Here is a 26,309-nt window from a genome sequence, read left to right as displayed (position 1 = left end):
TGGTGGTGCACACCTGTCATCCCAGTGGCTACAGAAGCTGAGACAGGAGGATTGCGAGGTGGAGGCCAGCCTCAGCAATTTAGCAAGGCCCAACCAACTCAGTGAGACCGTGTCTCTAAATAAAATATAAAAAGGGCTGGGGATGTGGTTAAGTGCCCCTGAGTTCAAACCCGGGTACCAAAAAAAAAAGTTCTCCTAACTTACTATATATAAAGTAAAATTCCACAAAATAATGGTGGCTGGAGATTTTTAGGCTGCAATAAGTCTAAAAGAGTGGGTTCTTTTCTCTGTTCTTCAAAAGAGACTGGGCTCCTTTCTAACTCTAGAATTACCAATGGGCTTTTCTGTCTAGAATGTTCTCTCCCAAATGCAACCCCCCACCTAAGGCCCACTCATCCGTGTCGATGATGTTCAAGTTCAAGTTCCCCTCTATACAATGGTGATTATATATCATACGGTGCTGGGCTTTTCCAGTCTGTCTTCTCACTACCCTGAACTGTGAAGACAAGGACAGTATCTATTTTATTTACCACCACAATTCTTGCCAGAATACGAGTCAGCAAAGAAACAGAGCTCCCACTGACAGATGCGACTCAGAGCATCTCTCTCCTTACCTGGGTCTACAGGTGAGAAGAGGGATGCTCAAGATCTGGGAGCCCGTTGGAAGTAAAGAAGCAAACTAGACGCTGGGCGCGGTGGTGCACGCCTGTCATCCCAGGGACTCGGGAGACTGAGGCAGGAGGATGCGAATTGGAGGCCAGCCTCAACAAAAGTAAGGCTCTAAGCAACTCGATGAGACCCTGTCTCTAAATAAAATACAAAATTGGGCTAGGGAGGTGGCTCAGGGGTCGAGTGCTCCTGGGTTCAATCCTCGGCGCCCCAGAAAAAGAAGCAAACTAGACCTCTGGGTTCTAAGTCCGGTCCTTTGCTCGCGCCTTGACCTTCTGGGCCCTCCCAACCCAAGCACCCTGAGAAGCCTTTGCAGACCCCGCGCCTCCGACAGCCTGGGATGAGCGGTCACCTCCACGTCGTCATCAGTCTCGGCGTCTCTGGACGCAGCTGACCCTTCCCCGGGGCCGGTGGGTGACGCGACCTCGGTGCCCGCCCAGCTGTCAGGCGCGAGGTGCGAGGCCCGGACTCCGGGCGGCTCGGCCCCGCCCCGCGAAGCCTCCCGGGCGCTGATTGGCCCGCCAGGCGCGGGGGCGCTGCGGAGGGGGCGTCCGCCCGCGCGCCCGCCTCGTCTCCGCGGGGGCGCGCCCGCGGCACGCGGCCGGGCGGGGCCGGGCCTGAGTGACAGCCGCGCGGCCAATGGGGCGAGCGCGCGCCGCCGCCGCCGCCAGCGCGGTCCCCTGACGCGGGCCCGGGCGCCGCGCCGCTGCGGCTGCGGGCGGCGACGGCTGCACCATGGGCCGGCTGCTGCGGGCCGCCCGGCTGCCGCCGCTGCTGCTGCCGCCGCTGCTGCTGCTGCTGGCCGGGGGTGAGTGCGCGGCGGCCGGGGCCGGGCGGGAGGGCGGCGGGCGCGCCGTGCTGGACAGCTCCCCGGGCCGCCAACAAAGGCGCGCGCGTCCCGGCCGGGCTGCCGCGCCCCGCGCCCGGGGGAGGCCGTGGGCGGCCACGGCGGGCGCCGGCCAGCGCGCCGAGCAGACCCCCGAGACGCGGCCCGGCGGGGGCGTGCGTGCGGCGCGCGGGTGGCACGCACGGGGCCCGGTCCCGCCCCTCCCCGGACCCTGGCCGGAGGAGCGCCCGCGGGTGGCGCGGCCGCGCGGGAATCCGGGACTCGCGCCGCAGCCCGCGCCGGGCAGGTGACAGGTGCGCGGGCTGCGGCCCCGCCGGGCGCAGGGGCGTGTGCACGCGCGTCGGGTGACAGCCGCCCGGGGTGCAGAGGCCTCCGGCGCGGGGGCCGGGGGTGCCTGGGGGTGGGAGGGAGCTGCCCAGGGCTGCGCGGCCGGGGCTGGGAGCAGCGTGCGTCGCAGTGGATGTGTGTCCCCGCTCGACCGTGCGGGGTGACTTTATTAGGATCTCCCCCCAAAAATGGGGGTGGATACGCTCGCCGCGGGCAGGTTTCTGTGACAGTGACATCGCTGGATAGCTCCTACGCAGCTGCCACTCAAGGGATGTGTGTGAGACTCCGATGCGTGGTTCCCATTCAGCAGCTTCACAGGGGCGCAGGGATGTGTGTGTGGCGGGGTGCGTGACAGGGAGGCGGGAAATGGGTACGTTGGTGCCACCAGGAGGCAGACATGGGGCTGAGGGGTGTGGATGTGTGTGTAAGGGGCTGGGCAGCAGCGGCGTGACAGCTCAGGAGGCCCGCTGTCGCTACAGAGATGGGGAGAGCGAGAAGAGTGGTCTTCAACGGTGGGTCAGATAAGGACAGGGCTGAACAGCTTCTCCACGTGGTCAGCACAGGCGAAGGGGGCCGCGTTCTGAGCCCACGTTAAGGTGTGACTGTTGGTGGTGCAGACCGGTACTGGAACGAGTGTCTGCGGGGGGCCAGGGCTCATCCGAGAGCCCTGGGTAATTTCAGGTCCAGTGGGCACACGAGAATAACACATTAGTGCCAGGCGCAGTGGCACACCCAGTAATCCCAGTGGTTCTGGAGGCTGAGGCAGGAGGATGGTAGTGGGAGGCCAGCCTCAGCAAGTTAGCGAGGCCCTGTCTCTAAATAAAATATTTAAAGAGGCTGGGGATGTGGCTCAGCGTTTAAGAGCCCCTGGATTCACTCCCTAGTACCAAAAAGAAAAAGAAAAAAAGAAAAGAAAAAAGGAAAACATTAGTATAATGTGTGCTTGGGAACCTCGCCATAGGCACAGGACACTGGCTGCCAGACAGTCCGCGCCCAGGGAACCCACAAAGATACAGCACATCAGGCACAGATGTGTGTGACTGAAGAGCTATATGCAGCGGTTGTATGCATGAGGGCAGGAACAGTCTTTGCTTGATGTGACAATGGACAGGCCATTACCTAGGCACTCCCAATGACAGAACCCCAGCCAAGATGGCCAGGAGGACAAAGAGGCCTCTTATGCCCCTGTGCACACCCTGGGGAAGGCTCTGTTCAGTGAAAGTACCTTTTCGCCACACAGAAAATAAAATGTCCACTGCTGTCGGTGTCAGACAACCTCAAACCTCCCGTAATCCTTAAATCCTGCACACCTCAAATCCTCTTTGGAAGAAAGCCTGCTGTCTCTTTGTGTGACAATCATACAGGGCTGGCCAACAAAGTCTGTTGGGACCTAAGCCTGGCTCTAACTGCTCCAATCCATAGCAACTAGCTGTGGATTAGTGACAAAAAGCTGCCCTTCTCCGGGTGTGGTGGCAGACACCTGTCATCCCAGCGGCTGGGGAGGCTGAGGCAGGAGGATCGCGAGTTCAAAGTCAGCCTCAGCAACTTAGCGAGACCCACAGCAACTCAGCGAGACCCTGTCTCTAAGTAAAATATAAAAAAGGGCTGGGGATGTGGCTCAGTAGTTAAGCGCCCCTGGGTTCATTCCCTGGGACCAAAAAATAAACATAAAAACCCGCCTTCCTCCTCCTCCTGTGTGGCCTCTTCATGATGGATGGGTTTAATGGGTTTACCTCCGTGCTTGCTGGGCACGCGTGTCCTAGCTGTAAGCCTCTGTCTTGCACACCTTCGCGTGGAATCCCTCCAGGGACCCTCCAGCGTGGTTTCGGAGAGGCGCGCACACACAGGAGTGTAGGTGTGCGTGTGGGGCGGGCTGATAGTGCCAGACCATCTCTGTTGTGGCTGACACTCGAGGCTGTGGGGGCCGTATGACAGATGCTGCCGGGTACCTCCCAGGCTGGTGTGTGCCAAGGACTTGGGAAATTCTGGATTTCAAAGCTGCCAATCATGGAGAGCTGGGGGTGTCGCCGACGGGTGGAAATCAGACACGGTTTGGATCAGAAGGTGGCCGGGAGCTCATTTGGAGAAGCGAGACACAACGTATTGTTTTTTCTGCCTCTAAGTTGTCAGCTTGTCTTATTGGCCTTTTTCTGAGTTTGGGTCAGATTTTCTTGGAGGCTAATCCTCTGTTTCTGCACAGTGCTTTCTTTCTTCTCTCGCCCTCTCTGTTGGCAATGATGGAGTGCTATAGGTGCTAGAAGAAAAAACACCCAGTCATGCAAAGAGTGTAATTCTGAAATTTTAAGTCAGATGGGGTTTCAATGAAGGCAGATTAATTATTATTTTGGTACCAGGGACTGAACCCAGGGGCACTGAACCTCAGAGCCACATCCCAGCCCTTTTTATATTTTATTTAGACACAGGATCTCGCTGAGTTGCTCAGGGCCTCACTCAGTTGCTGAGGCTGGCCTCCACCTTGCGATCCTCCTGCCTCAGCCTCCCAAACTGCTGGGATCACAGGCGTGTGTCACCATGCCGGGCAAGACAGATTAATTATTAAGCACAAAAGTAATCACAGACAGAATGGCTAGTTCTTAGTTGCTGTTGTCATCTCATGGTACACAAGTTTGGAAAGAAGTGTCCTTTAGTAAGCACCTAAATAATTACCCATTGTCAATGCTTTTGAAAATATCAAGGTCTATATACAGACAAAACAGTCATTGTAGGGAAAAATAACTTCAAGACAATGGAACTGTTTACTGGAGAAAGGATGAAAAACCAGGAAAATACCAGGTTCCTTTTTTTCAGCAGGATTGTTAATTCCTACCAGACTACCTGGATGCTGTGGTGCATGCTGGTAATTCCAGTGACTTGGGAGGCTAAGACAGGAGGATCACAAGTTTGAGGCCAGCCTCGGCAACTTAGCAAGATCCTGTCTCCAAATAAAAGAGGGCTGGGGATGGAGCTCAGTGGTAGAGCGTCCCCGGGTTTAACTGCCAATGCTGCAAAAAAAATAAATATAAATAATAATGATTCCTATCAGACCATCCAGAGAGGAAGGGAGAGGTGTTACAGAGAGTCTGTGGCTTGTCTGCTTGACTGGCAGAAAGAGCTTCAGAGAATGGAGGATCTCACCTGAGTCCTAGTAAACAGGGTTCCTCTGGTCACACTTACCTGGTTAGGGCAGGAGCAATTTTCCGGAGTTGCAGGTGCTTCTGGGGACCACACCAAAGCCTAAATGGAAGCAGCTTCCTCGCCACCATGCTTTAGTTGAGATTTGAGAGAGACAACTCGGAGATTTGACAGAGACAACTCGGAGATTTGAGGAGGCAACTCATATTTGATCCTTTGTTGTTTTCAATGCTTTAAATTAAATTTTTTTCCAGTACTGGAGATTGAATTCAGGAGTACTTAACCACTGAGCCCCACTTTGTATTTTATTTAGAGACAGGGTCTCGCTGAGTTGCTTAGCGCCTCGCTAAGCTGCTGACGCTGGCCTCCAATTTGCGATCCTCCTGCCTCAGCCTCCCAAGCTACTGGGATGACAGGCATGGCCACCATGCCAGGCTGGACCCATTTCTTATTTATTTACTTAGCTCTATTGTGTGCCAGGAACTGGAATTCCAAGGTCCAAGTGCCAAGGGACACATTGTCCACAGGCTCACCATGAACAAGGGAAGTCATCTGATGGATTGTTAGGATTTGTTGAGACAACTGTTCAGCATGCTGCGTCCGTGGAAAGGAGCGGTACCTCACCCAGAGCAGCAGCCAGAGAAGGATGCTCAGGAGCTACGTCTGGAGGCAGGAGGAAGAAGGATGGGGGACTGCTGAAGCTCAGGCATGAGGAATAGCATGTACCAAGACCCAGAGGGCAAGAGAGACTGTCCAGTCCTGGAAATTGCTAGAAGCTCAGTTTGCCTGCCCCACAGAGTATGAACAGCAGAGTGACAGGGGGTGGGGGACAGCAGAGTGGAGGGAGGTAACGGGTGTCAGTCTCTGCCACTTTAAAGCATCTGGCCTGCGTTGTCTTGGTGACAGGATGGTTGGGGCCTGATTTGCATTTTAGATTTCTCTGAGCTTTGTTACTCAAAGTGCGGTCTGCGGACCAGGCCTGGCACATGCATACGAATCAAGAGCCGCAGGTGATTCATACAGCGGCTGCTCTGGAGGGAGGTCTGGAGGAGGCGTGAGCGCAGGGAGGAATTTTTGGCGGGTGCTGCTAAAACAACTCCTGTAACGTGATGGAGGATTGTAATACCTCCGAAGCCGCCTCCAAGTCTGCGTGCCTCTCCTTCTGCGATCTTCGCTGCTTTGCTTTTGTGGAAAATGTGGGCATGTGGGAGGCACGCCCCTTTGAGCGGAAGAAACCGTCGATGGAGCGGTCCCTGGCTGCATTTAAACTAGGGAACATCCCAGCATCTTTTCTTCTCTTTTGTAGTGTCCTGAGCATGTTGTGCAGTGCTGTAACTCTGTCGCTCTTAGGTCTCTGTGGATGGGTGGATGGATGGATGATGGACGGGTGGGTGGATGGATGGGTGGATGGATGGATGGATGGATAGATGGATAGACAGACGGATGGATGAATAGATGAATGGATGATGGACGGGTGGGTGGATGGATGGGTGGATGGATGGATGGGTGGATGGATGGGTGGATGATGGGTGGATGATGGGTGGATGGGTGGATGGATGGATGGGTGGATGGGTGGATGGATGGATGGGTGGATGGATGGGTGGATGGATGGATGGATGGATGGATGGATGGATGGACAGACGGATAGATGGATGGATGATGGATGGATGGATGGGTGGATGGATGGATGGATGGATATGTGGATGGATGGATAGATGGATGGATGGATGGATGGATGGATGGATGGATAGATGGATGGATGGATGGATGGATGGATAGACAGATGGATGGATGGATAGGTGGATGGATGGATGGACGGATAGATGGATGGATGATGGGTGGGTGGATGGATAGGTGGATAGATTGATAGGTGGATGGATGGACAGATGGATGGATGATGGGTGGATGAGTGGTTGATGGATGGAGAGACACATGGATGGATGGACAGATGGATGGATGATGGATGGATGGGTGGGTGGATGGATACATGGATAGGATGGGTGGGTGGATGCCTTAGTTTCTTCCAATGAGAGCTGAGCAAATTTGAGAGGAAGGGGTCATGGAAAGGTCTGGGCTAGAAAGAATCCGAGATCCTTAATTCATCTGTTTCACTCAGCTTTTTCATCACTGTGAACAAAGGACCTGACAAAAGCTACTTAGGAGAGGGAGCGTTTGGGGGGCTCATGGTTTCAGAGGTTCATTCTGTGGTCAGCCGACTCCGTAGTTCTGGGTGTGAGGTGGGACTGAACGTCATGGCGGAAGCGTGTGGGGGAGGAACGTAGTCAGGACGTGGCCACCAGGAAGCAGAGAGGGCTCTCCCCAGCAGAGGCAAAAGATACCCCCCAAAGGCAAGTTCCAGTGACCTACTTCCTACCTGCCCACGGTCGCCACCCAGTTAACCCGCATCAGTGGATGAATCCACTGATTCGTTTACACCTCTCAATTGAACCATTTCTCCTCTGAACCTTCTTGCATGTCTCACACATGAACTTTTGGGGGACCCCTCACATCTAAACCATCCTACCGTCCGTTCCTGGGAACAGAAGGGAACTTCAAGGAAGGTGACCCCCACATGATCACCATAGCTATTGCGGACACAGTGGGGCTTCAGCTTCCTGGAGCCGGGACCCGCCTGCAGGCAGCGCCCTTGACCTTCAGTGTGGAGTCCAGGGCAGCAGGCAGCATTCTGCGTGACTCCTGACCTGCACTTGGCAGAGAGCTCTCTCCTATGGGGGTTCCTCCCAGCCAGCGGCTCCTCAGCAGGCACCGCAGAGCAGTGCCATCGAGTCCCACCTGCCTGCCTCACCGTGGGCCCGCCCTGTAGTTATGAGCTGACCTTCTAAAGCTCAGAGTTAGGCCCATGAATTATTATTATTATCAATTATTATTTCAGTACTGAAAATTGAACCCAGGGGTGCTTTCCCACTGAGCCACCTCCCCAGCCCTTTTTATTTTTTATTTAGAGACAGGGTCTTACTGAGTTAGTTAGGGCCTTGCTAAGTGGCTGAGGCTGGTCTCCAACTTTCGATCCTCCTGCCTCAGCCTCCTGAGTCTCTGGGATGATAGGCCTGCGACCGGGTGTGCAGGCCCTTCACAGGTCTCTGCTCTTTACACGGGATAACGACTGCCACGTGTAGAAGCCTCGGGTGCTTCGTGGGACAGTACTCACTCCCCTCCTGGGCATCCCCTCATTCTGTGCTTCTCTCGGGCGAGACGCAGCCCTTAGTGACAGCTGAGGCCGCGAAACCTGGGGGCGGTGTTCCAAGGTCGCGCAGCAGGCAGGCCGCGCACAAAGCGGCTTTCCCAGCCCCAAGCTCTCGTCCCCTGGTCCCTCCTGAACGCTCCTTCTTCCATCGGCTCTGCCGGGCCGCCTTCGTGGTGCCCTGTTATCTGACAAGTGCGCAGCGCAGAGGCCCCGCCCCGCGACACGCCTTGTTTCTCACCCAACAGTCTCAAGTGCTCTGTCTTCCGGGGCCTGTCACCGTCTTAGCGCACACCCAGCTTAGGACCTGCCACCCCATGAGGCGGCTGTAGAGGTTACAATGCAGAATACCATTTGCAAAGCATTTAGCACCTGACATCAATAATAGTAGATTTATTTTTTATTTTTTGTGCCAGGGATTGAACCCAGGGGCGCTTTACCCCTGAGCCACATCCCCAGCCCTTTTTCTATTTTATTTAGAGACAGGGTCTCGCTGAGTTGCCTAGGTGCTCACTCAGTGTCTGAGGCCGGCCTCCGACTTGTGATCCTCCTTCCTCAGCCTCCTGAACCACTGGGATGACAGGCGCGCACCACTGCGTCTGGCTGAGATCTGATTTTTATTATGATCATCACAAAAATTTTCCATGCACTTAGTCAAGTGAGGTCACAGTGTACATCCAAGGCAGAGCAGGAGGTAGACACGCAGACTCCCTTGGCATCACTACATATTAGTCTTGTAAAGGAATGTGGATGGAGGTCATTTCTCCTGTCTTCCTCATCTTTCAGGTGAGGAAACTGAGACCCAGGGTCTTAAGCAACTTTCCTGAAGACCAATAGCAAGTAATCATTAATTGACAAATAGGGATATTTTCCTTTTGGTTCCAGATATTGAACCCAGGGGTGCTCAACCCCTGAGCCACATCCCCAGCCATTTTTATATTTTATTTAGAGACAGGGTCTTGCTGACTTGCTTAGGGCTAAGTGGTTGAGGCTGGCCTCCAACTTTCGATCCTCCTGCCTCAGCCTCTGGACCAGCTGGGAAGACAGGTGTGTACCACAGCACCCAGCTCAGAGACACTCTCTGAGTAAGCTCATGCCCAGAAGGTGCCCCGTCAATTGAGTCCTCACTGCACCCTGACCATCTCCCTCTATCTTCCCTTAGCCCCCACCACATGGAGGTCTGAGCAGTTGTTCCTTTTTTGAAATGAAGGTGGCCTCTCAGATTCCCCTTGCAGCCCCTGCGTGTTAAGAGGTGTCATCGAAGTCCCTGCCCGTGACTTCTTCTTTGCGGTTGGAGATGGTTAGAGACAGTGTCTAATCCCAGTTGGCTCAGGAGGTTGAGACCGGAGGATCGCGAGTTGGAAGCCAGCCTCAGCACCTTCGCAAGGCCCTAGGCAATGCAGCAAGACCGTGTCTCTAAATTAAATATCAAAACGGCTGGGAGTGCGGCTCAGGGGCGGAGAGCCCAGGGCCGTCCTTGCCCTGTCCTAACATCTGGCTTTTATGTCTGCACAGGAGTGTCCCTGGGTGCATGTGCAGCTGGGACGGATGAGCCTGGCCCCGAGGGCCTCACCTCCACCTCCCTGCTGGACCTCCTGCTGCCCACGGGCCTGGAGCCGCTGGACGGGGAGGAGCCCAGTGAGTCCATGGGCCTGGGAGCTGGCCTGGGCGCCCCTGGCTCCGGCTTCCCCAGTGAGGAGAGCGAGGAGTCCCGGATCCTGCAGCCGCCGCAGTACTTCTGGGAGGAGGAGGCGCTCAACGACTCCAGCCTGGACCTGGGACCTGCCGCAGGTAGCGCATGCACAGAGCGTCCCGCAGGCCGCACCGCCAGGGACCCACCCCTGCCGGGCTCATGTCCTCCCGCCCCAGTGTTACCACCCGCCGTCCACCTGGACTTCAAGGCCAAGACCTGCGAGTCTGTGCCTCTTTCATCCTAAGCACGTGTATTTAGTGAGGCCCTACTCTGAGCTCCCCCAACCCTTTTTTCTTTGGTACAGGGATTGAACCCAGGGGTGCTAACCACTGAGCCACGTCCCCAGCCCTTTTTATATTTTATTTAGAGACAAGGTCTCGCTGAGTTGCTCAGGGCCTCGCTAAGTTGCTGAGGCTGGCCTCCAACTTGCTATCCTCCTGCCTCAGTCTCCCGAGCCTCAGGGATGACGGACATGTGCCACTACACCTTTGCTCCCTGTCTCAAAATAAAATATAAAAGGGACTGGGGATGTGGCTCAATGGTTAAGCACTGAACCCTGGATTTAATCCCCACTACCCCCACCAAAAAAGAAAAAGAGTGTATAGTCTTTATGGAATATATATATATATATATTTGGAGCTTCCTATCTACATCTTCCAAATATATATTCTGACTATTCTGTATGTCCATAATATATAATCAATATCACATATAATATATACTCTTTGTATAATGCATATATATTTTAGGTGCAGACATATGTAGGTACAGACATAAAATGACCGTTTCCGGGTCTTTGATTTGAATGAAGCCTTGAGTAATTAAGGCTTTGGAGGCAGGCCGCTTCCCGAGTCCCAGCACTGCCACCTAGCGGCAGCAAGATTTTCGGCAAGAACTGCAGCTCCAGCCTCAGCTGGGTCGTCTCTGAAATGGGTGTAAAGGCAGTCTCGACCCCAGGGTGGTGCAGTCCCGTGCATGAGCGCACGTTCAGCCCTGGCACAATGCTTGGCCTGCAGCGAGGGCTTGCTCTGTCAACGGCTGCTATTTTTACTCTTCTTTTTTTCTAAATTTTTTTATTGTACTTATCTTCACATAAAAGGAATGCTCGCTTTTCTTTGGCGTATATAGAAACCGTTTTTACAGTTTGTCAACTGCATTCTCTTTTTTTTCTTTTTGACACTAGACATTGAACTCAGGGGCACTTGACCACTGAGCCACATCGCCGGCCCTTTTTATATTTTATTTAGAGACAGAGTCTCGCTGAGTTGCTTAGGGCCTCACTAAGTGGCCAAAGCTGGCCTCCAACTTGCCATCCTCCTGCCTCAGCCTCCGGAGCTACTGGGATGACAGGCGTGTGGCAATTGCTTCCATTTTTACTGTGGTAACATTTGACGCACTTATCTTTTAAGCTTGACGCTATCTTCCTTTCAAAACATTTTAAGACATTTTTGCATGTTTTTCTTTGCTTTATGTCTAGGGAAGTCTTTCCTTCCCTGAAATATGTGCTCCTTTCCCCTCCATTCTCTTCTCTTCTCTTCCTTCCTTCCCTTTGTCTCTTTCTCCTTCTTTCCTTATTTATTTAACCTAGCCATGATTTATTTTGGTGTCAGATAGGATCTCTTTGCATTCTCCCACTGGTGACTTATAGCCACCTGGAATTCATTCGTTCCTATGCCTTTCCTCTCACCGTTTAGAAGGAATGGCTCCTTTTCCTTGTACTAAGCAGTTCTCTCTTGGGTCTGAGTGTCTAGCCTAAGACAGGCAGTTGCACCTTGGACTTCCTCCTGAGGCCGCAGGGGGGCGCTCTGAAGCCTCCCCTCGCTTTGCACCTGTGGGTCTCCCATGGGCTTATCCAGGTCCCTTTTTTTTGCTGGTGGTGGGAATACTGGGGCTTGAACCCAGGGCCCCTGAGCCCCCACCCCCAGCCCAATTTTGTGTTTTATTTGGAGACAGGGTGTCACTGAGTGGCTTAGGGCCTCGCCATTGCTGAGGCTGGCTTTGAACTCACAATCCTCCCGTCACAGCCTCCCGAGCTGCTGGGAGCACAGCTCCCATTTTTTATACCAACACACACCTGGCTGAACCCCAGCCCCCACAGAATGAAGGTGAAGTTTCCACACAGCAGAAGGTCCTCCTGACAGTCCGCCTCCTGGCCTCCTCCCTGGCCTTCTCCTTTCCCTCCCCAGCCCGGGTCTGACTCGTTCATCCGATCAGCCTGTTATCCTTCCTGCTTAGCGGAGATGAGCTGATCACCCTGGAAAGTCAAGAGCTGGCTTTAGGACAGCAGCATTTAGCGGTGGCTCAGGCCTCTTCCTGTCATCCCTTCTGCCTGGAAGCTCTTCTCCATTCCCTGCCGCTCAGTGGCTGCAGGTGTACCCAAGGCCTAGCTCAAGGGGTGTGGCCTTCAGCCCCGCCAGAGGAGCGCACCACTGGAGCGGGTTCTGTTGGGCAGGTGAGCTGGGGAGTCCAGGCAGTGAGCAGAGTGAGTTTGTCAAAGTACCATCCCGACACAGAGTGACATCCAAACATCAAAATCAATTTTCAGCAAGAACAGTAACTACTGGAAACGATGCGACAGATGGATCCATCTCAGATCCACTCCCTGTCACTAAGTATGACATCTACCGTGAGCTAACACGTGCCAGGCACTATGTTAGGAGGTATAAGTTCTTATTGAATCTTCACTAGAAAAAAAAATGTATTCATCAGCTTTCCTTTACTATAACAAAATACCTGAGGCAGTTGCTTATAAAGAGAAAAGGTTTAATTACCTCACAATTCCGTAGCTTCCAGTCCAAGATCAGGAGGCCCCTTTTGTTTGGGCCTGACCCTAATGACCTAGGAACTGCCTACAAGGCCCCCTCCCAAAGTTCCTGTTCCCAGCTCATTGCTGCGCTGTCATAGAACTTTCTCTTCGCTGAGCTCATTTTGTTCTGACGACCTCCCTGGGAGATAAACAAGGCAGCACTTTTTATCTTTGCTTGACAAACTGAGTCGGAGGCCAAGGGAGGGTAAGGCCTTTGCCAGGCTCACACAGCTTAGGGGTCGGCATCTCCTGGGCAGTCATGCCTCGGGTGGCTTCCTGCCAAGGGAATGGTACGTGCAGAGGGAGCCCGGTTCATCTGACTGTCACGAGGCCCTTGTGACACTTCTCACTTCTAATTTGTTGTTGGTAAAGGAACAGCGCGTGACATTCTTCCGCTCCACAGCCATGATCCCTGGGGTCCATGGGAAGAGCTGGTGGAGTTTCTGCTTGGTCAACAGTGACAGCTGCTTTTTCTTTCTTGTTCTTCTTCCTCCCCTTCTCCCTCCCTCTGTCCCTTCTCTTTCCCCTTCTCCTCCTCATATTTATTCAATGCAGGGCTGCTTCACCCCTGAGCCACATCCCCAGCCCTTTTTATATTTTATTTAGAGACAGGGTCTCACTGAGTTGCTTAGGGATCTCGCTGAATTGCTGAGGCTGGCCTCCAACTTGCGATCCTCCTGCCTTAGCCTCCTGAGCCACTGGGATGACAGGCGTGCACCACTGTAACCGGCTTGCACATCATTTTGATATAGTTTCTTTATTTTAAGGTCATGGCAGCCCAATGAATTAAATCCTGGAAACTGGGTTAGAGAGATTTTTAACGTGGCACTAAATCACACAGTTAATAAGAGCCAGAGGTAAGTCTCAAACCTGAGATTTCTATTTCACGATCGGCTACCCCTTCCTCTATATGAAATGGTTCATGTTAGACTACTTTAATTATCATGCTCTGTAACGAAGTTTTGAGAAACCAGATCATCAAGACAGCTGTCTGCTGGGACCTGAAGTGGATTCTGCACAGCAGACCCTTGTCGATTGTATCTGCTGAGGAATGATTTGCAGCTATATGGGTCATTGCACACTCACTGGGGACGATCACTAAGAGGGGTGGGCTGATACCTGCAGAACCAGGTGACAGGAGCATTAAAGGAAGCACTTCCACCTAGACACTGGGCCTGCAGTTTTTGTTTTTTGCTAGTAACACACAGCAGCAGATAAAAAATTGTAAATGCAACCAGGCACGGTGGTGCATGCCTGTCATCCCAGCAGATTGGGAGGCTGAGGCAGGAGGATGGCAAGTTGGAGGCCAGCCTCAGCAACTTAGTGAGGCCCTGAGCAACTCAGCAAGACCCTGTCTCTAAATAAAATAGAAAAAGGGCTGGGGATGCGGCTCAGTGGCTAAGTGCCCCTGGGTTCAGTTCTCAGTACCAAAATTTTATTTTATGCAAATAAGAGAAGAAAATAAAAATCACCCATAATCCCATTGCCCAGATCAGCGAATGTTAACATTATTGGGGGATGTGTGTGTGTGTGTGTGTATCTTTGTGGGTTTCTTTTCCCTTATGGGAAATACATATAAAACAGACTTTTACCAAAAACGATGACAGCAGTGTACACGTCTCACCGGTTCACTTAACAGCGTCGTCCCAAGCCCACAAACGCAGGTCTGCAACCTCAGAGTTAGGGAGGACATATCCAGGGCTGGAGGGACTTGTCATTTTGTCATTTCTTGGAGTGTGGAGGCTGGATTGATTCAGGCTTCCGTTATGTGATCTGTGCTCTGATAGGAATCCTTTAAACCACATCATCCTGAGCCCTTTTAAATTGCTGCCTTGGGCAGAGGTGAAATTCTATTTTCTGAATGCTTGCCTTTTTTTTTTTTTTGGTCCCGGGGATTGAACCCAGGGGTGCTCAACCCCTGAGCCACACCCCCAGCCCTTTTCTATTTTATTTAGAGACAGGGTCTTGCTGAGTTGCTGAGGGCCTCGCTAAGTTGCAGAGGCTGGCCTCCAACTCATGACCTTCCTGCCTCAGCCTCCTGAGCTGCTGGGATAACAGGTGTGCACCACAGCACCTGGCTGAGCATATATTTTTAAATTTTTATTTCTTTTTTTTCTTTTTCTTTTGTAGTGCTGGGTATGGAACCCAGGACCTCACACATGCCAGGCAAGCGCTCCACCACTGAGCTGCATCCCTTAATTTGTATGTCTTTGACGACAACTGAGTTTGGCCATTAAGAAGTAGTTTTAAATATACTGCAAAGGTCTTCCCATGCTCCTCTGCTTCCTTCAAATCTATTCTGACTTTCGAGTGTTTTTGCATTAACGCTCAGCTGAATAACTGGCCCCGGAGTTGCACTCGGGGGACAATTTTGAGCGATTTGACATTAACCTAAAAGGATGTTTAAAGTGACCATTCAAGGTCTCTGGCCCCACGGTGCCTCTTCCAATTCCCCGTCTTGACCAGATGAGTCGGGTCATTAATATTTCAACTGATGCCAAAGGTCATCTGTGAGTGGATGGCTACCCTGGAAGACAGGAAGGAAGGCCGCTGCACCCTTGATAACTTGGGCAAGGAGACCCTGTACACAACCAGAATGAGGGGAAAAAATGGAACATGATATATTTAGGGAACAAAAGCCAGCATTGCCGGCACAGTGGTGCACGCCTGTCATCCCAGCAGCCCGGGAGGCTGAGTCAGGAGGATCGCAAGTTGGAGGCCAGCCTCAGCCACTTAGCAAGGCCCTAAGCAACTCAGTGAGACCCTGTCTCTAAATAAAATGTAAAAAGGGCTGGGGAGGTGGCTCAGTGGTTAAGAGCCCCTGGGTTCAACCCTTGGCACCAGAAAAGAAGATTTAAAAAGTACCATAGTGAGATAAAAAGAAAGAAAGAACAAAGGAGCAAGCCGTCTGGCGAGATCTGAAGCTCCACAGAGCCGTGCTGGGTCTGTCTGAGCCATTGATATCTGCCACACTGGACTAAAATAAGCCACCTGTACCAAGAAACCCCACTCTGCTTTCTGCATCAGTAACTTCAAGTTAGCAAATATTGTTCAGTTTTCATTGATGTGTTCAGCAAACATTGGTTGTGTATTTACTCTCTTATAGCCACTCTCAAAACTGTGAAGGATTGCTGGGTACAGTGGCACACACCTGCCATCCCAGCAACTTGGGAGGCTGAGGAAGGAGGATGGCAAGTTGGAGGCCAGCCTCAGCACCTTTCGAGGCCCTCAGCAACTCAGCGAGACCCTGTCTCTAAGAAACATATAAAAAGGGCTGGGGATGTGGCTCAATCCCCAGTACCAACAAAACAAAACCATAGAAAATCCCAAGTTTTCACAGAGGGTGAGCAGAGCTCTCTCTGCTTCCTGGCGCTGCGTCCTGAGCAGCTCCCCTCCACCAGCCCTTGCACCATGATGTTCTGCCTCATCTCGGGCCCAGAACTGTGGAGTCGGCCAACCATGGACTGCGTCTAGGAAGCTGAGAGCTAGAATGAACTTCCTCCTCGAATTGTTCTCGTTAGGTCTTTTTTTGTCACAGTGACAAAAAAAAAAAAAAAAAAAAAAAAAGCTGATAAAATCAGCTAGATCAGAGGCTAGTAAGGGGATATGTAGATTTTTTTTTCTCCTTTAGAGGAATGCTTAGCAGGCGGTCCTCTCTTACTAGATAAAAGAAATAGGCTTACATTGGAAACCATCACAGTTAGGTTTAAGAAAATAGGAAGGAAAAAGAAAAAAGCTAACAACACACACATGCCTCTCTAAAGAGGCCAAGACAAATTCTTTTAAAAAATTTTTATTGATGCATGGTAATAGTGAGATTCTTTGTTATAGATTTGGAACAATTCTTGACTTTTTTTTGCAGTACTGTGACTTGAACCCTGGGGCACTTTACCGTTGAGCTATGCCCTCAGCTTTCTTTATTTTGTATTTTGAGACACAGTCTTGCTAAGTTGTTGAGGCTGGCCTCCAACTTGCGATCCTCCTGCCTTAGCCTCCCGAGCCCCTGGGATTTCAGGCGTGCGCCCACCGCGCCCAGCACTAGGTGGCCTTTGTAACAGCCATCACACCATGAAGGGCTGGGTCCACACCCTCTGTGCACGGAGGCCAGCCCTTTCCTGAGGCAAGGGGACCCAGATTTCCAATGGCTGCCAGTAGAACTCTGAAGCAGCCACTCGGCGACTCAGGCCCAGCCTCAGCCATCTTGGCAGTGGCCACAGAGATGCAGATGGAGCAGGAAAAGATGGTGCTAGTGCTTCTCCCTGGCAGTCCCAAGCCAAGGGGCAGCGTTGGACTAAATGACCAGGATGTTGCTCTGACCCTAAGTCAAAGCCATAGCAGTGCGACTCAGAGCCAGCAAGCTCCCCTTTCTGAGCCCCCTCAATGAAAAAGGGGGCGAGGGTCTCCGATCACACGGGCCCCACGTAACCAGTAAGATCCCACCTCTGGGGGTTTGAAGGTCAGAACGGTGGGGTAGGGAGCGTTTCCAGTCCCAGCCGCCAGGGGGCGCGGTAACCGCACCGCGCGGTTCCCAGGGGCTGAGCCCCGGGAACAGGGCGGCCGCCTGCAGTCGGGGCGGCCCCGGGCCTCCTGGGTTCATCCACTGCCCGGGCATCCCTTGCCCTTCCACGCCGAGCCCAGCCGGAGCCTCTGCCTGGAGGGCAGCCCCTCGGCTAAGTGGCTGAGGCTGGCCTCGAACTGGCTTCAGCCGTCCCTGGGCGTCTGCGCAGCATGCTTGTGCACACCTGCGTCCAGCCCCAAGCTGGTGTGCCCGGGTCACGGGCAGGCGCTGGGGGTTTGGCCACACATCCCAGAGCTGCTCTGGTGCGCACGACCCGCGTCCGCGGCCCAGGCTGCTGGCCGCCTGCAGCCTCTGGAACCTCCTTGGGAATCTTAAAGAGCTGGGCGGACCTGGCCTGTCCCCTCTGTCCTCCCTCTCCCTCTGGATCTCGCCCTCTCTCCTCTGTTTCTCTTCTCCCGGTGCCAGTTTCCTCCTCCTTCATCTCCAGCTTGCCTCCTCTTCCCTCTTAGGCTTTGGGGGTGGGTACTGCTACTGGGGCGTTACCCCTGAGTTACACCCCCTTCCTTTTTGTTTTTTAATTTTATTTTGAGACAGGTTTATGACAGCTTCCCTAATTTGCTGAGGCTAGCCTCGAACTTTCCATCCTCCTGCCTCAGCCTCACGAGTTGTTGGGCTTATAGGTGTATGCCTCCTCCCTCCCTCCCTCTCTCTCTCTCTCTCTCTCTCTCTCTCTCTCTCTCTCTCTCTCTCTCTCTCTCTCTCTCGGTACCTGGGATTGAGCCCAGGGGTGCTTCACCACTGAGCCACATCCCCAGCCCTTTTTATATTTTACTTAGAGATGGGGTCTTGCTAAGTGGCTTAGGGCCTTGCTAAGTGGCTGAGGCTGGCCTCGAACTTGTGATCCTCCTGCCTCAGCCTCCAGAGCTGCTGGGGTGACAGACATGCACCACCATGCCTGGTGGGACCTGGCTCTTCATGGTTTCCTTTAGGATATTAAAAAAATACACATCTGTACCCCAAATTTAATGAACACAGGAATACATATGGTGAAAGGTTGGAGTGTTGTATAGGGCACATTTCAATGATAGCCATTAATAGTTTGATGTACATTTTCTTCGTTATTTTTATGATCCGTGTTTTCTTCACCTGGGGATTCCAACAAGACGCTCACAGTAACCTGCTACGAGAGGTTCTCTGACGTCCTTGCCAATGAGCTGCTCTGGGATCCCCAGCGAGGTGTGAGGACCTGAGACACGCGGATCATGGCCTTTGCACCTAAACGCTTCTCTCTGCCTGTCATGTAGAAAAGGTGTGAGGAGGACCAGAGAGGCCAGGGACTGAGGCCAGAGGCTTCTACAGCTCTCTAGGTCCTTCAGTCACTGTTGGTGGGAGGAGGGATTTTGGGTGCCCTGCTGTTTCTCGGAATCAGATTTTGAAGCAGAACAGTCAGGACACCTCCTAGAGATTGGGCTACCTGGCTTTGCAATGAACCCCAGGCCTCTTCAGGATAACCACCTATGAAAATCAGAATCAGCCCGGTGCAGTGGCGCACACCTGTCATTCCTGGAGGCTGAGGCAGGAGGATCGCAAGGTGGAGGCCAGCCTCGGGTACTTAGCAGAGCCTTAAGCAACTCAACGAGACCCTGTCTCTAGATAAAAAATAAAAGGGCTGGGGACGCAGCTCAGTGGTGAAGCGCCCCTGGGCTCAATCCCAGGTACCAAAAAAAAAAAAAATTGTAAAAAGAAGCCAGGTCCCCAAGTTCCTCTACAGGCTGACCCGCCTCCTCCCGACCTCATCTCCTACTCTCCCCCACGTGGCCAAGAGTCCGATGCCTCCCTGTCCCCGTCAGCGGATTGTAGTTCTTTCCCTTCACGAAGCGCGGCCCCGTCAACAGCTGAACAAGCGGGTGAACCTTTCCTTCTGTCTTTAGACTACGTCTTCCCAGACTTGAGCGAGAAGTCGGGTCCCCTGGAAGACACCGAGCAGGCTCAGGAGCTCCCAAACCTGCCCTCGCCCTTGCCTAAGATGAATCTCGTGGAGCCTCCGTGGCACGTGCCCCTGGAGGAGGAGGAGGAGGAGGAGGAGGAGGAGGAGGAGGAGGAGCAGGAGGAGCGGGAGGAGGAGGTGGTGGAGCAGGAGGAGGAGGAGGAGGAGGAGCTGCCTGTGAGCGGCTCCCAGGAAGAGGCCACCACGCGGGCCGGCGACTTTCCTCCCAGCAGCAGCAGCCAGAGTCCAGGGCCCAGCAGACACAGGCCCGAGGACTCTGGGGACCAGGCGTCCTCAGGCGTGGAGGCCGAGAGCAGTGCCGAGCCCAGCCCGTCCCCGCCCTCTGTCACCTCCAGCGCCGTGACCCTGGGGGATCGGGACTTGCCCAGCCAGGAGGCGGGGGCCACCATGCTACCAGCTGCCGGACTCGGGCTGGAGTTTGAGGTCCCTCCAGAACCCAGCCAAGAGGCCACTGTGGGAGCCCCCGGGCTGGCTGCCAGGCCAGGGGACCTGCCATCCCTGGCTGCATCGCCTCCCACCGGAGCCCCAGGCGAGGGGCGCCTTGACCCCAGGACCTCAGCCTCTTTCCCAGCCGCCTCCCGAGGCGCGGAGCCAACCTCTCTCTCTGCCCCCCTGGGGCACGAAGTTCCCAGCCAGCAGCCGCAGGAGGGCCCGGTGGCCGCTGCTCCCTCCAGGACCCCCTGGGATTCCACACAGGTGAGGGGGGCACCTCGTCCAGGCCTCCCCAGGGCGGGGCGGGGTGGGGCGGGGCCGGGCCTGTCGGGTGGGGACATCGCGGGAGCCCCAAGGAAAGTGGTCAGAAGGTCACGCACCTCACGGCCCAGCCGCACTTGAGCGCAAAGACCTCTGGAGAAGCTCAGTGGCCCCTCCTGGTTTGCATCTGTTCAGGGGCCACGGCTGCCACGCTGGCCTTCTCTATTGCTGGGACGAGAAGCTCAGCAGGTGACTGACGCCTTTCCAGGACCCGAAGGCGCATTGCGCATGCGCACACACCATGCTCCTGCCCGCAGACCCCAGAAGGGAAAGAAAGGGGTCTGTCTTAGCTTTGTCGTTGCTGTGACTACAGGACCCACCAGCACAGCTGCAGAGGAGGAGGAGTGGATTTGGGGCTCAGGGTGGCAGAGAGCTCAGTCCGCAGACGGCCGGCTCCGTTCCTCGGGCCTGAGGGGAGGCTGAACCTCATGGAGGAAGAGTGTGGGGCAGGGAAGCAGCTCTCCTGGGGACCAGGAGGCAGAGAGACTCCACTCCCAGATGCACATGTGTCCCCACAGCCAGGCCCCAGTGCCACCTCCTCACCACACCACCTGCCTCCAGGTGCCCCCAGCGAGCCAGGCACTGACCGGGTTGGGGCTCTCACGACCCGATCGTGTCCCCTCTGAACCTTCCTGCACTGTCTCCACGAGGGATTCTGGGGACACCCACACCCACACCCCAACAGGATGTGCCCGTGACCCGCACAACAGGACAAAGCAGCCTGCCAGAGAGTCCCTGACAGGTGCTGCTCGCAGCCTGGCCCCCTGGACAGTTCCCCGCTCTGGGTGTCCTGCCTGCCTTCTCTCTGCTTGGTCCCTGAAGATACCAGGTCTGTGGTCTTGGCAGGACCCTCAGCATGTCACCTTGTTGAAGTCATCCATCCCACCTGGCTCCCCAGACCCGCAGCAGCCACATCTTCCAGCTTCCCGGAAGGCACAGAGACCTTGGCTCCGTCCCCACTGCCTCCCTTATCCGGCCACCCTTGTCGTTTCCCGCTGCAGGTCATCTGCAAGGACTGGAGCAACCTGGCCGGGAAGAACTACATCATTCTGAACATGACCGAGAACATAGACTGTGTGAGTGCGGAGCTCGGCCGGGCCTGCCGGGAGGACCGGAGGGAGGACCCGGGCATGGGGGGGGAAGGCTGGCCAGCCCGACCCAAGGATGACCCAGCACCCTCAACCCGAAACAAGACAAAGCAAACCAACACCAGACTGGGGACGGGAGGGAGGGAAGGAGAGAGGAGAGGGGGAAAGGAAACGAGATTGCATGTTAAGCTTTCTAAGGGGTCTAACCCCTGAGCCACGTCCCCAGCCCTTTTTCTATTTTATTTAGAGACAGGGTCTTGCTGAGTTGCTTAGGGCCTCACTAAGTGGCTGAGGCTAGCCTCCACCTTGTGATCCTCCTGCCTCAGCCTCCCGAGCCACTGAGATGACAGCAACTGCACCTGAGGGCTCTCTTAGTCATCGGGAGCTGGCTCTGGGTCCCCATGTTTAGAACTGAGTGGTTGCCTGTAAGGTCACTGAGTTGGCCAACGTTGAGATCCAGCACTTCCGTCACCTTCGGTGACCTTGAGGTTGGAAGGACAAGCAGGGAACAGCTTGGGCTATAGCAGAAAAGAGACCAGGAGTGGCAGGGCCACTTCAGGGTGGCCGAATGCCTGACTCTCATCTCCTCACGGTCCTGGCTGTGTGCTCTGTACCATGGCACCCAAGGGAGGGCCAAGCGGCCGGAGGGAGGCGTCTTCTCTAGGGGCTGGGAACAGTGGAGGCTGGGAATAGCGGATCTAGCAGCTTTGCACGACCAGAAAGGGGAGAGCTGCTGGAGGGGAGCAGGGGGAGTCCTGGGCCCTAGGACCAAAGCAGGGTCTCTTCCCAGCTGTGACTTGGTGGCTGTGCTCTGGGGGGCAGGCTCTGGGCCCCTCCACTGCGTGCCTGTCTAGGACCCGACTCTTGTTTCCATTTGAAACGAGGGTCATGATGCCGATATGTGGTCAGGAGCATCTGAACAGGACTGGAAGGAGTCCGAAGGTCCAGCACATTCCATCCTGGCCCAGTAATAAGAGCACACACATGGCTTTTGTCACTGGCCACTGTAGGGCGAGATCTCTGCAGTGACAGAGGGGATTTTGGGTGGCTGTTGGGCCGGACCTCTGCACTGGCGGCCAGAGGAGACTGAGTCCCCCTCCTCCAGGGACTGTGTCCGTGGCCTGGTCACGTCCCCTGCCCTGCTCTGTACCTCCCCAGCCCCAGGCTTCCACACCAGGCACAAGGCGCAGCATCCCATGCTCCTTTGCGCTCTCCGAACCCAGGCTGCGCACTGTCACCTGTCCGCCCAGCTCCCCTGGGAGTCCAGAGGCGCCCATGCCTTCCTCACCTAGAGACCAGAGCGGCGGCAGCCATCTCCGTCCCACCCGGCAGCCAGGCTCCTGCAGAGCCGGTCCCCAGGGCTGATCAGAGGAGCCCAAGGGGCCTTCTCAGCCTGGGGCCGCTGAGCAAAGGGTGGGGTGGGGGCCGTCCCTGGCGCGGAGGGCTCCGTCCGCTGAGCACCGGGCGCTCTGACCCCGTAGGAGGTGTTCCGGCGGCACCGAGGGCTCCAGCTCCTGGCCCTGGTGGAGGAGGTGCTACCCCGCCACCGCAGCGGCCGCCACGGGGACTGGCACATCTCCCTGAGCAAGCCCAGCGAGAAGGAGCAGCACCTTCTGATGGCGCTGGTGGGCGAGCAGGGTGAGCGAGGGCGGGCGGGCGGGGGCCCCCGCGCCTAGCTTCCCAGACTTCGCCAGGGGGCGCGCAGACCCGGCCTTGGAACTGGATCTCCCTGACTGCAGGGCTTCCTGGCTGAGGCCCCAGGTGCCTGACAGGCTTGGGCTCTGGGGCAAAGGTGGAGGAAGGACCAGGAGCAGGGCGCAGGGAACCAGGTGTGGTTCCAGCACAGGTGGGGACTTAGCGGTGCGTGGGAAAGAGGGGCGTGGAGGAGCTGCAGAGGTGGCCATCCCGTGCCACACCTGGTACCTGGTCATCCACTAAGGCAATATGATGGAAGGCGCGCATAGGAGAGCTGTATGCATGTGTGCGGTGTGCGTGTTCCTGCGCTTCTGGTGCGAGCGTGTGTGCGCATATGGCACAAGCATGCGCCCTGGGGATCTGGGTACAACTAGAGCCAGGAAGTTGGGTTGAAGTGACTCGGGCCTTGTCCCAAGACGGGGTCTAGGTCTAGGGATCCACGCAGAGGCCACAGGGGTAATGGCCGTGCTGATGATGGTGATTCTCCTCCCAGGGGTGGTGCCCACTCAAGATGTCCTTTCCATGTTGGGTGACATCCGCAGGAGTCTGGAAGAGGTAAGGGTAAAAGGACTTGGATTCACGAACTGCTCCTGATCCTCAAGCATTGGGGACACGCGGGCTTCCCTGAGGACAGGGGGTCACTACATCACATGATTCAAAGAAGCACAATACAGATTCACGCTCCCGCGAGTGGGTTTGAGGCCTTGGGTGGGAAAGACTGAGCATGTGGTCCTTCACCAATCAGGCAGGGACAGGAAGGGGCTGGGGGTCATGGTAAGAAGGTGGGAGTCAGGAAAGGGCTTGGAGAAGAGGGGGGCTCTGGGGGGGTGTTTAGTGGGAAAACAGCAGAAACACCCCATAGCACCTGGAAGGAGGGGCGCAGCAGGTTCTAGAAACCGCGAGAACATTCCACAGGAGCTACTGTCCAAGTACTTCCAGATGGCCGTCAGCCATTGCTCCTCCAGCTGGGGACCTGGGGTGCAGGGCAGGGACTGAGAACCAGCCCTGCCGTCTTAGGAGGCACCCTTGGCCCTTCCAGGCTGCTGAGTGCCGGGCCCATCTGGGGAGACCCGGCTGAAGGGACAGACAGCATTCTCTCCAGAGCAGCTGGGGGAAGTAGGGGTCCCAGATGATTCTCCCAGTCTCCTCACCAGCCTCCTGTTCCTCGCCCTCTTCCAGTGGAAGCCAGTGGCCTGTTGTCAGTCCTCCTCATTCTTGAGAATGCCGCAGTGTGTGACACTAGATAGGAACGCGTGGCCCTGGGCCGCGTCCTTATCTGTCCCATGCAAGGGAAGCCGTTTCCGAGCTGGTGTTTTACTTTGGTAAACACGTTCAGTGCTCACAGGGGCCAGTCCACATCGAGTCCCCTCAGTCCTCCTCACCACCCGTGGGGTGGAAACGATTAACAGGGCCCTTTGGGGGTCCTGTCGTATCACCACTTAAGGCGAGAGCTGCAGCCCAGAGAAGTGAGGTCACTAGCCTAACGTGGCACAGGTAGTAGGGATCACACCTGTGTGACTCAAGAACCTGAGCCTTTCACTAAGCTGCCACCCAGGTCTTTCCCAGTTCTGGGATCCTGGGCTCATGGACACCGGGGGTGGCGGGGTGACGGAGACCTGGGCTGGCCCTGACCTTTTATACAGGCGTGCCTACCTTTTCTCCTGCCCCTGGGTGTTCTGCCCCTGATTCAGACTGACTTGGCCCCAAGGCATGCTGGGTCTCGGGAAGCATAAAAGCAGATGAATTTAGCAAGGACTCTGGCAGGTGACTCCAGCAAGAAAAACCGACCCTTGTTAACTGAAATAACAAAAGTCCCTAAAATATGCAGATGGTTCACAGAAACCGTGGAAGAACTGGAGAGCCGCTGGGGCTTGGCCTCTGACTCAGAGCCACCTGGCTCCCCTCTGGCCACCAGGCTCAGCTGTGAAGACAGCTCTGCCCAGCCCCAGCGGGCACAGCAGCCTCTTGGCAGAGAGCGCAGGCCCAGGTCAGACACCCAGCTGCACGAGCTTGTCACCATGTGATCAGTGACACTCCAGGAGGACCGGGAGGCCCGAGCTGCCCAGAGCATCCCAGCACTCTCCCAGGGCCCACGATGTCCAGTGATGCCAGGATCCCCGCCCCACCTACACGAGCCCCTGCCGAGCACAGGTGCAGACCCCGGGGCGTCAGGAGCCTGTCCCCCACCCCAGGCCCTCAGCCAACGAACCCGGCCCCTCCCGCCCCTAGATCGGCATTCAGAACTATTCCACCACGAGCAGCTGCCAGGCGCGGGCCACCCAGGTGCGCAGTGACTACGGGACGCTCTTTGTGGTGCTGGTGATCATCGGCGTCATCTGCTTCATCATCATCGTGCTGGGCCTGCTCTACAACTGCTGGCAGCGCCGCCTGCCCAAGCTCAAGCACGTGGTGAGCTGGGGCGGGGCGGGGCGGAGCCCCGGAGGCGGGCAACGCCGGTTACCTGGACTCGGTGCCCTTGCCTGCAGGCGGAGTGGCCAAGTGTCCTGGCTGCACAGGGCCGTGCGGAGGACCAGATGGCCACTCGTCAGAGCCTGGCACCGCAGGGAGGTGGCACTGGCCCTGGGCCAGGTGGTGCGCAGGCGCCTAGAAGAGGCTCCTGCAGCGTGGAGGTTTCCCAAGAGGAAGGGGACAGGACCCTGGTCAAAACCCTCCACGCGTTTTGACTTTGACTTGTGCGTTGGAAGGGATCACACGTTTCCAGGGAGGCGACAGGGTTTTTTAGTGCAAAGGATTAAGGAGTGCGGTGTGACATCAGAAAAGCGGGAGCTTGCCATCTTCAGGGGGTCCCCTGGGAGGGCCCTGGGTAGGGTTTTGCTCAGCACCGGCCCGGGCTGTTCCGGGCGGGGCTGGCACGGGCTGGGAAGGCGGAGCCCTCGGCCAGCGCCCTCTCCCACCGCTGCAGTCCCACGGCGAGGAGCTGCGCTTCGTCGAGAACGGCTGCCACGACAACCCCACGCTGGACGTGGCCAGCGACAGCCAGTCGGAGATGCAGGAGAAGCAGCCGAGCCTGAACGGCGGCGGGGCCATCAACGGCCCGGGGAGCTGGAGCGCGCTCATGGGGGGCAAGCGGGACCCGGAGGACTCGGACGTGTTCGAGGAGGACACGCACCTGTGAGCGCGGGCCAGGCTCAGGCCGAACGGGCCTGCGATCCGGGTCGGGGCCTCGCGCCCGCCGGGGCCGCGCGGGGATCGAGCAGCGCGGCCCCGAAGCAGACAGCCGCGGAGCCCGCACGCTCCCGCTCCCCCTACCCCGGCGCGATCCCGTGGCCAGGCCCTCGGCGCGGGGCACCCCCCGCTTCCCCCGACTTCACACAGCGACCTCGGCCCAGCTCCCCCACTCCCGGCCCCGCGAACCCCGGGCCCGCGGGCGGCGGGCGGCGCTCTGTGCGCTCCGCCCGGGACTTCATTAAACCCGCCCGGAGACGGCCGGGCCGCCAGTCCGCCTGCTCGCCTGGTTCTTACTTCCGGGAGGCGGGGCGGGGCGTGTTTACGGCCGGGGCGGGGCCGGGCGCCGCTGCGGAGCCGGGCGGGGCGGGGGGCGTGTTTACG

The 26,309-nt window shown here is 56.0% G+C and overlaps 1 protein-coding gene across 1 annotated transcript; it reads left to right on the top strand.

Moving 5' to 3' along the window:
* Nucleotides 1-1,353: 1,353 nt before the first annotated feature.
* Nucleotides 1,354-26,200, top strand: PODXL2 (podocalyxin like 2). Its single transcript, XM_079122116.1, has 8 exons — nt 1,354-1,477; nt 9,693-9,968; nt 19,127-19,899; nt 20,958-21,032; nt 22,526-22,682; nt 23,233-23,294; nt 24,969-25,148; nt 25,663-26,200. The coding sequence occupies exons 1-8, from the start codon at nt 1,405-1,407 to the stop codon at nt 25,873-25,875; spliced, it is 1,809 nt and encodes a 602-aa protein (XP_078978242.1). The 5' UTR covers nt 1,354-1,404; the 3' UTR covers nt 25,876-26,200.
* Nucleotides 26,201-26,309: the final 109 nt, after the last annotated feature.

Source organism: Sciurus vulgaris (genome assembly GCF_902686455.1).
Source record: "Sciurus vulgaris genome assembly, chromosome: 19".
Lineage (NCBI taxonomy): Eukaryota > Metazoa > Chordata > Mammalia > Rodentia > Sciuridae > Sciurus > Sciurus vulgaris.
This window is presented reverse-complemented; position numbering and strand designations above follow the sequence as displayed.

What these genes read in the sequence shown, in the direction of transcription:
- PODXL2 (XM_079122116.1), top strand. Translation starts at nt 1,405, where the DNA reads ATGGGCCGGCTGCTGCGGGCCGCCCGGCTGCCGCCGCTGCTGCTGCCG. An exon ending in GGACCTGGGACCTGCCGCAG is followed by an intron (nt 9,969 to 19,126) that starts GTAGCGCATGCA and finishes TTCTGTCTTTAG; the next exon opens with ACTACGTCTTCCCAGACTTG. An exon ending in TCCGCAGGAGTCTGGAAGAG is followed by an intron (nt 23,295 to 24,968) that starts GTAAGGGTAAAA and finishes TCCCGCCCCTAG; the next exon opens with ATCGGCATTCAGAACTATTC.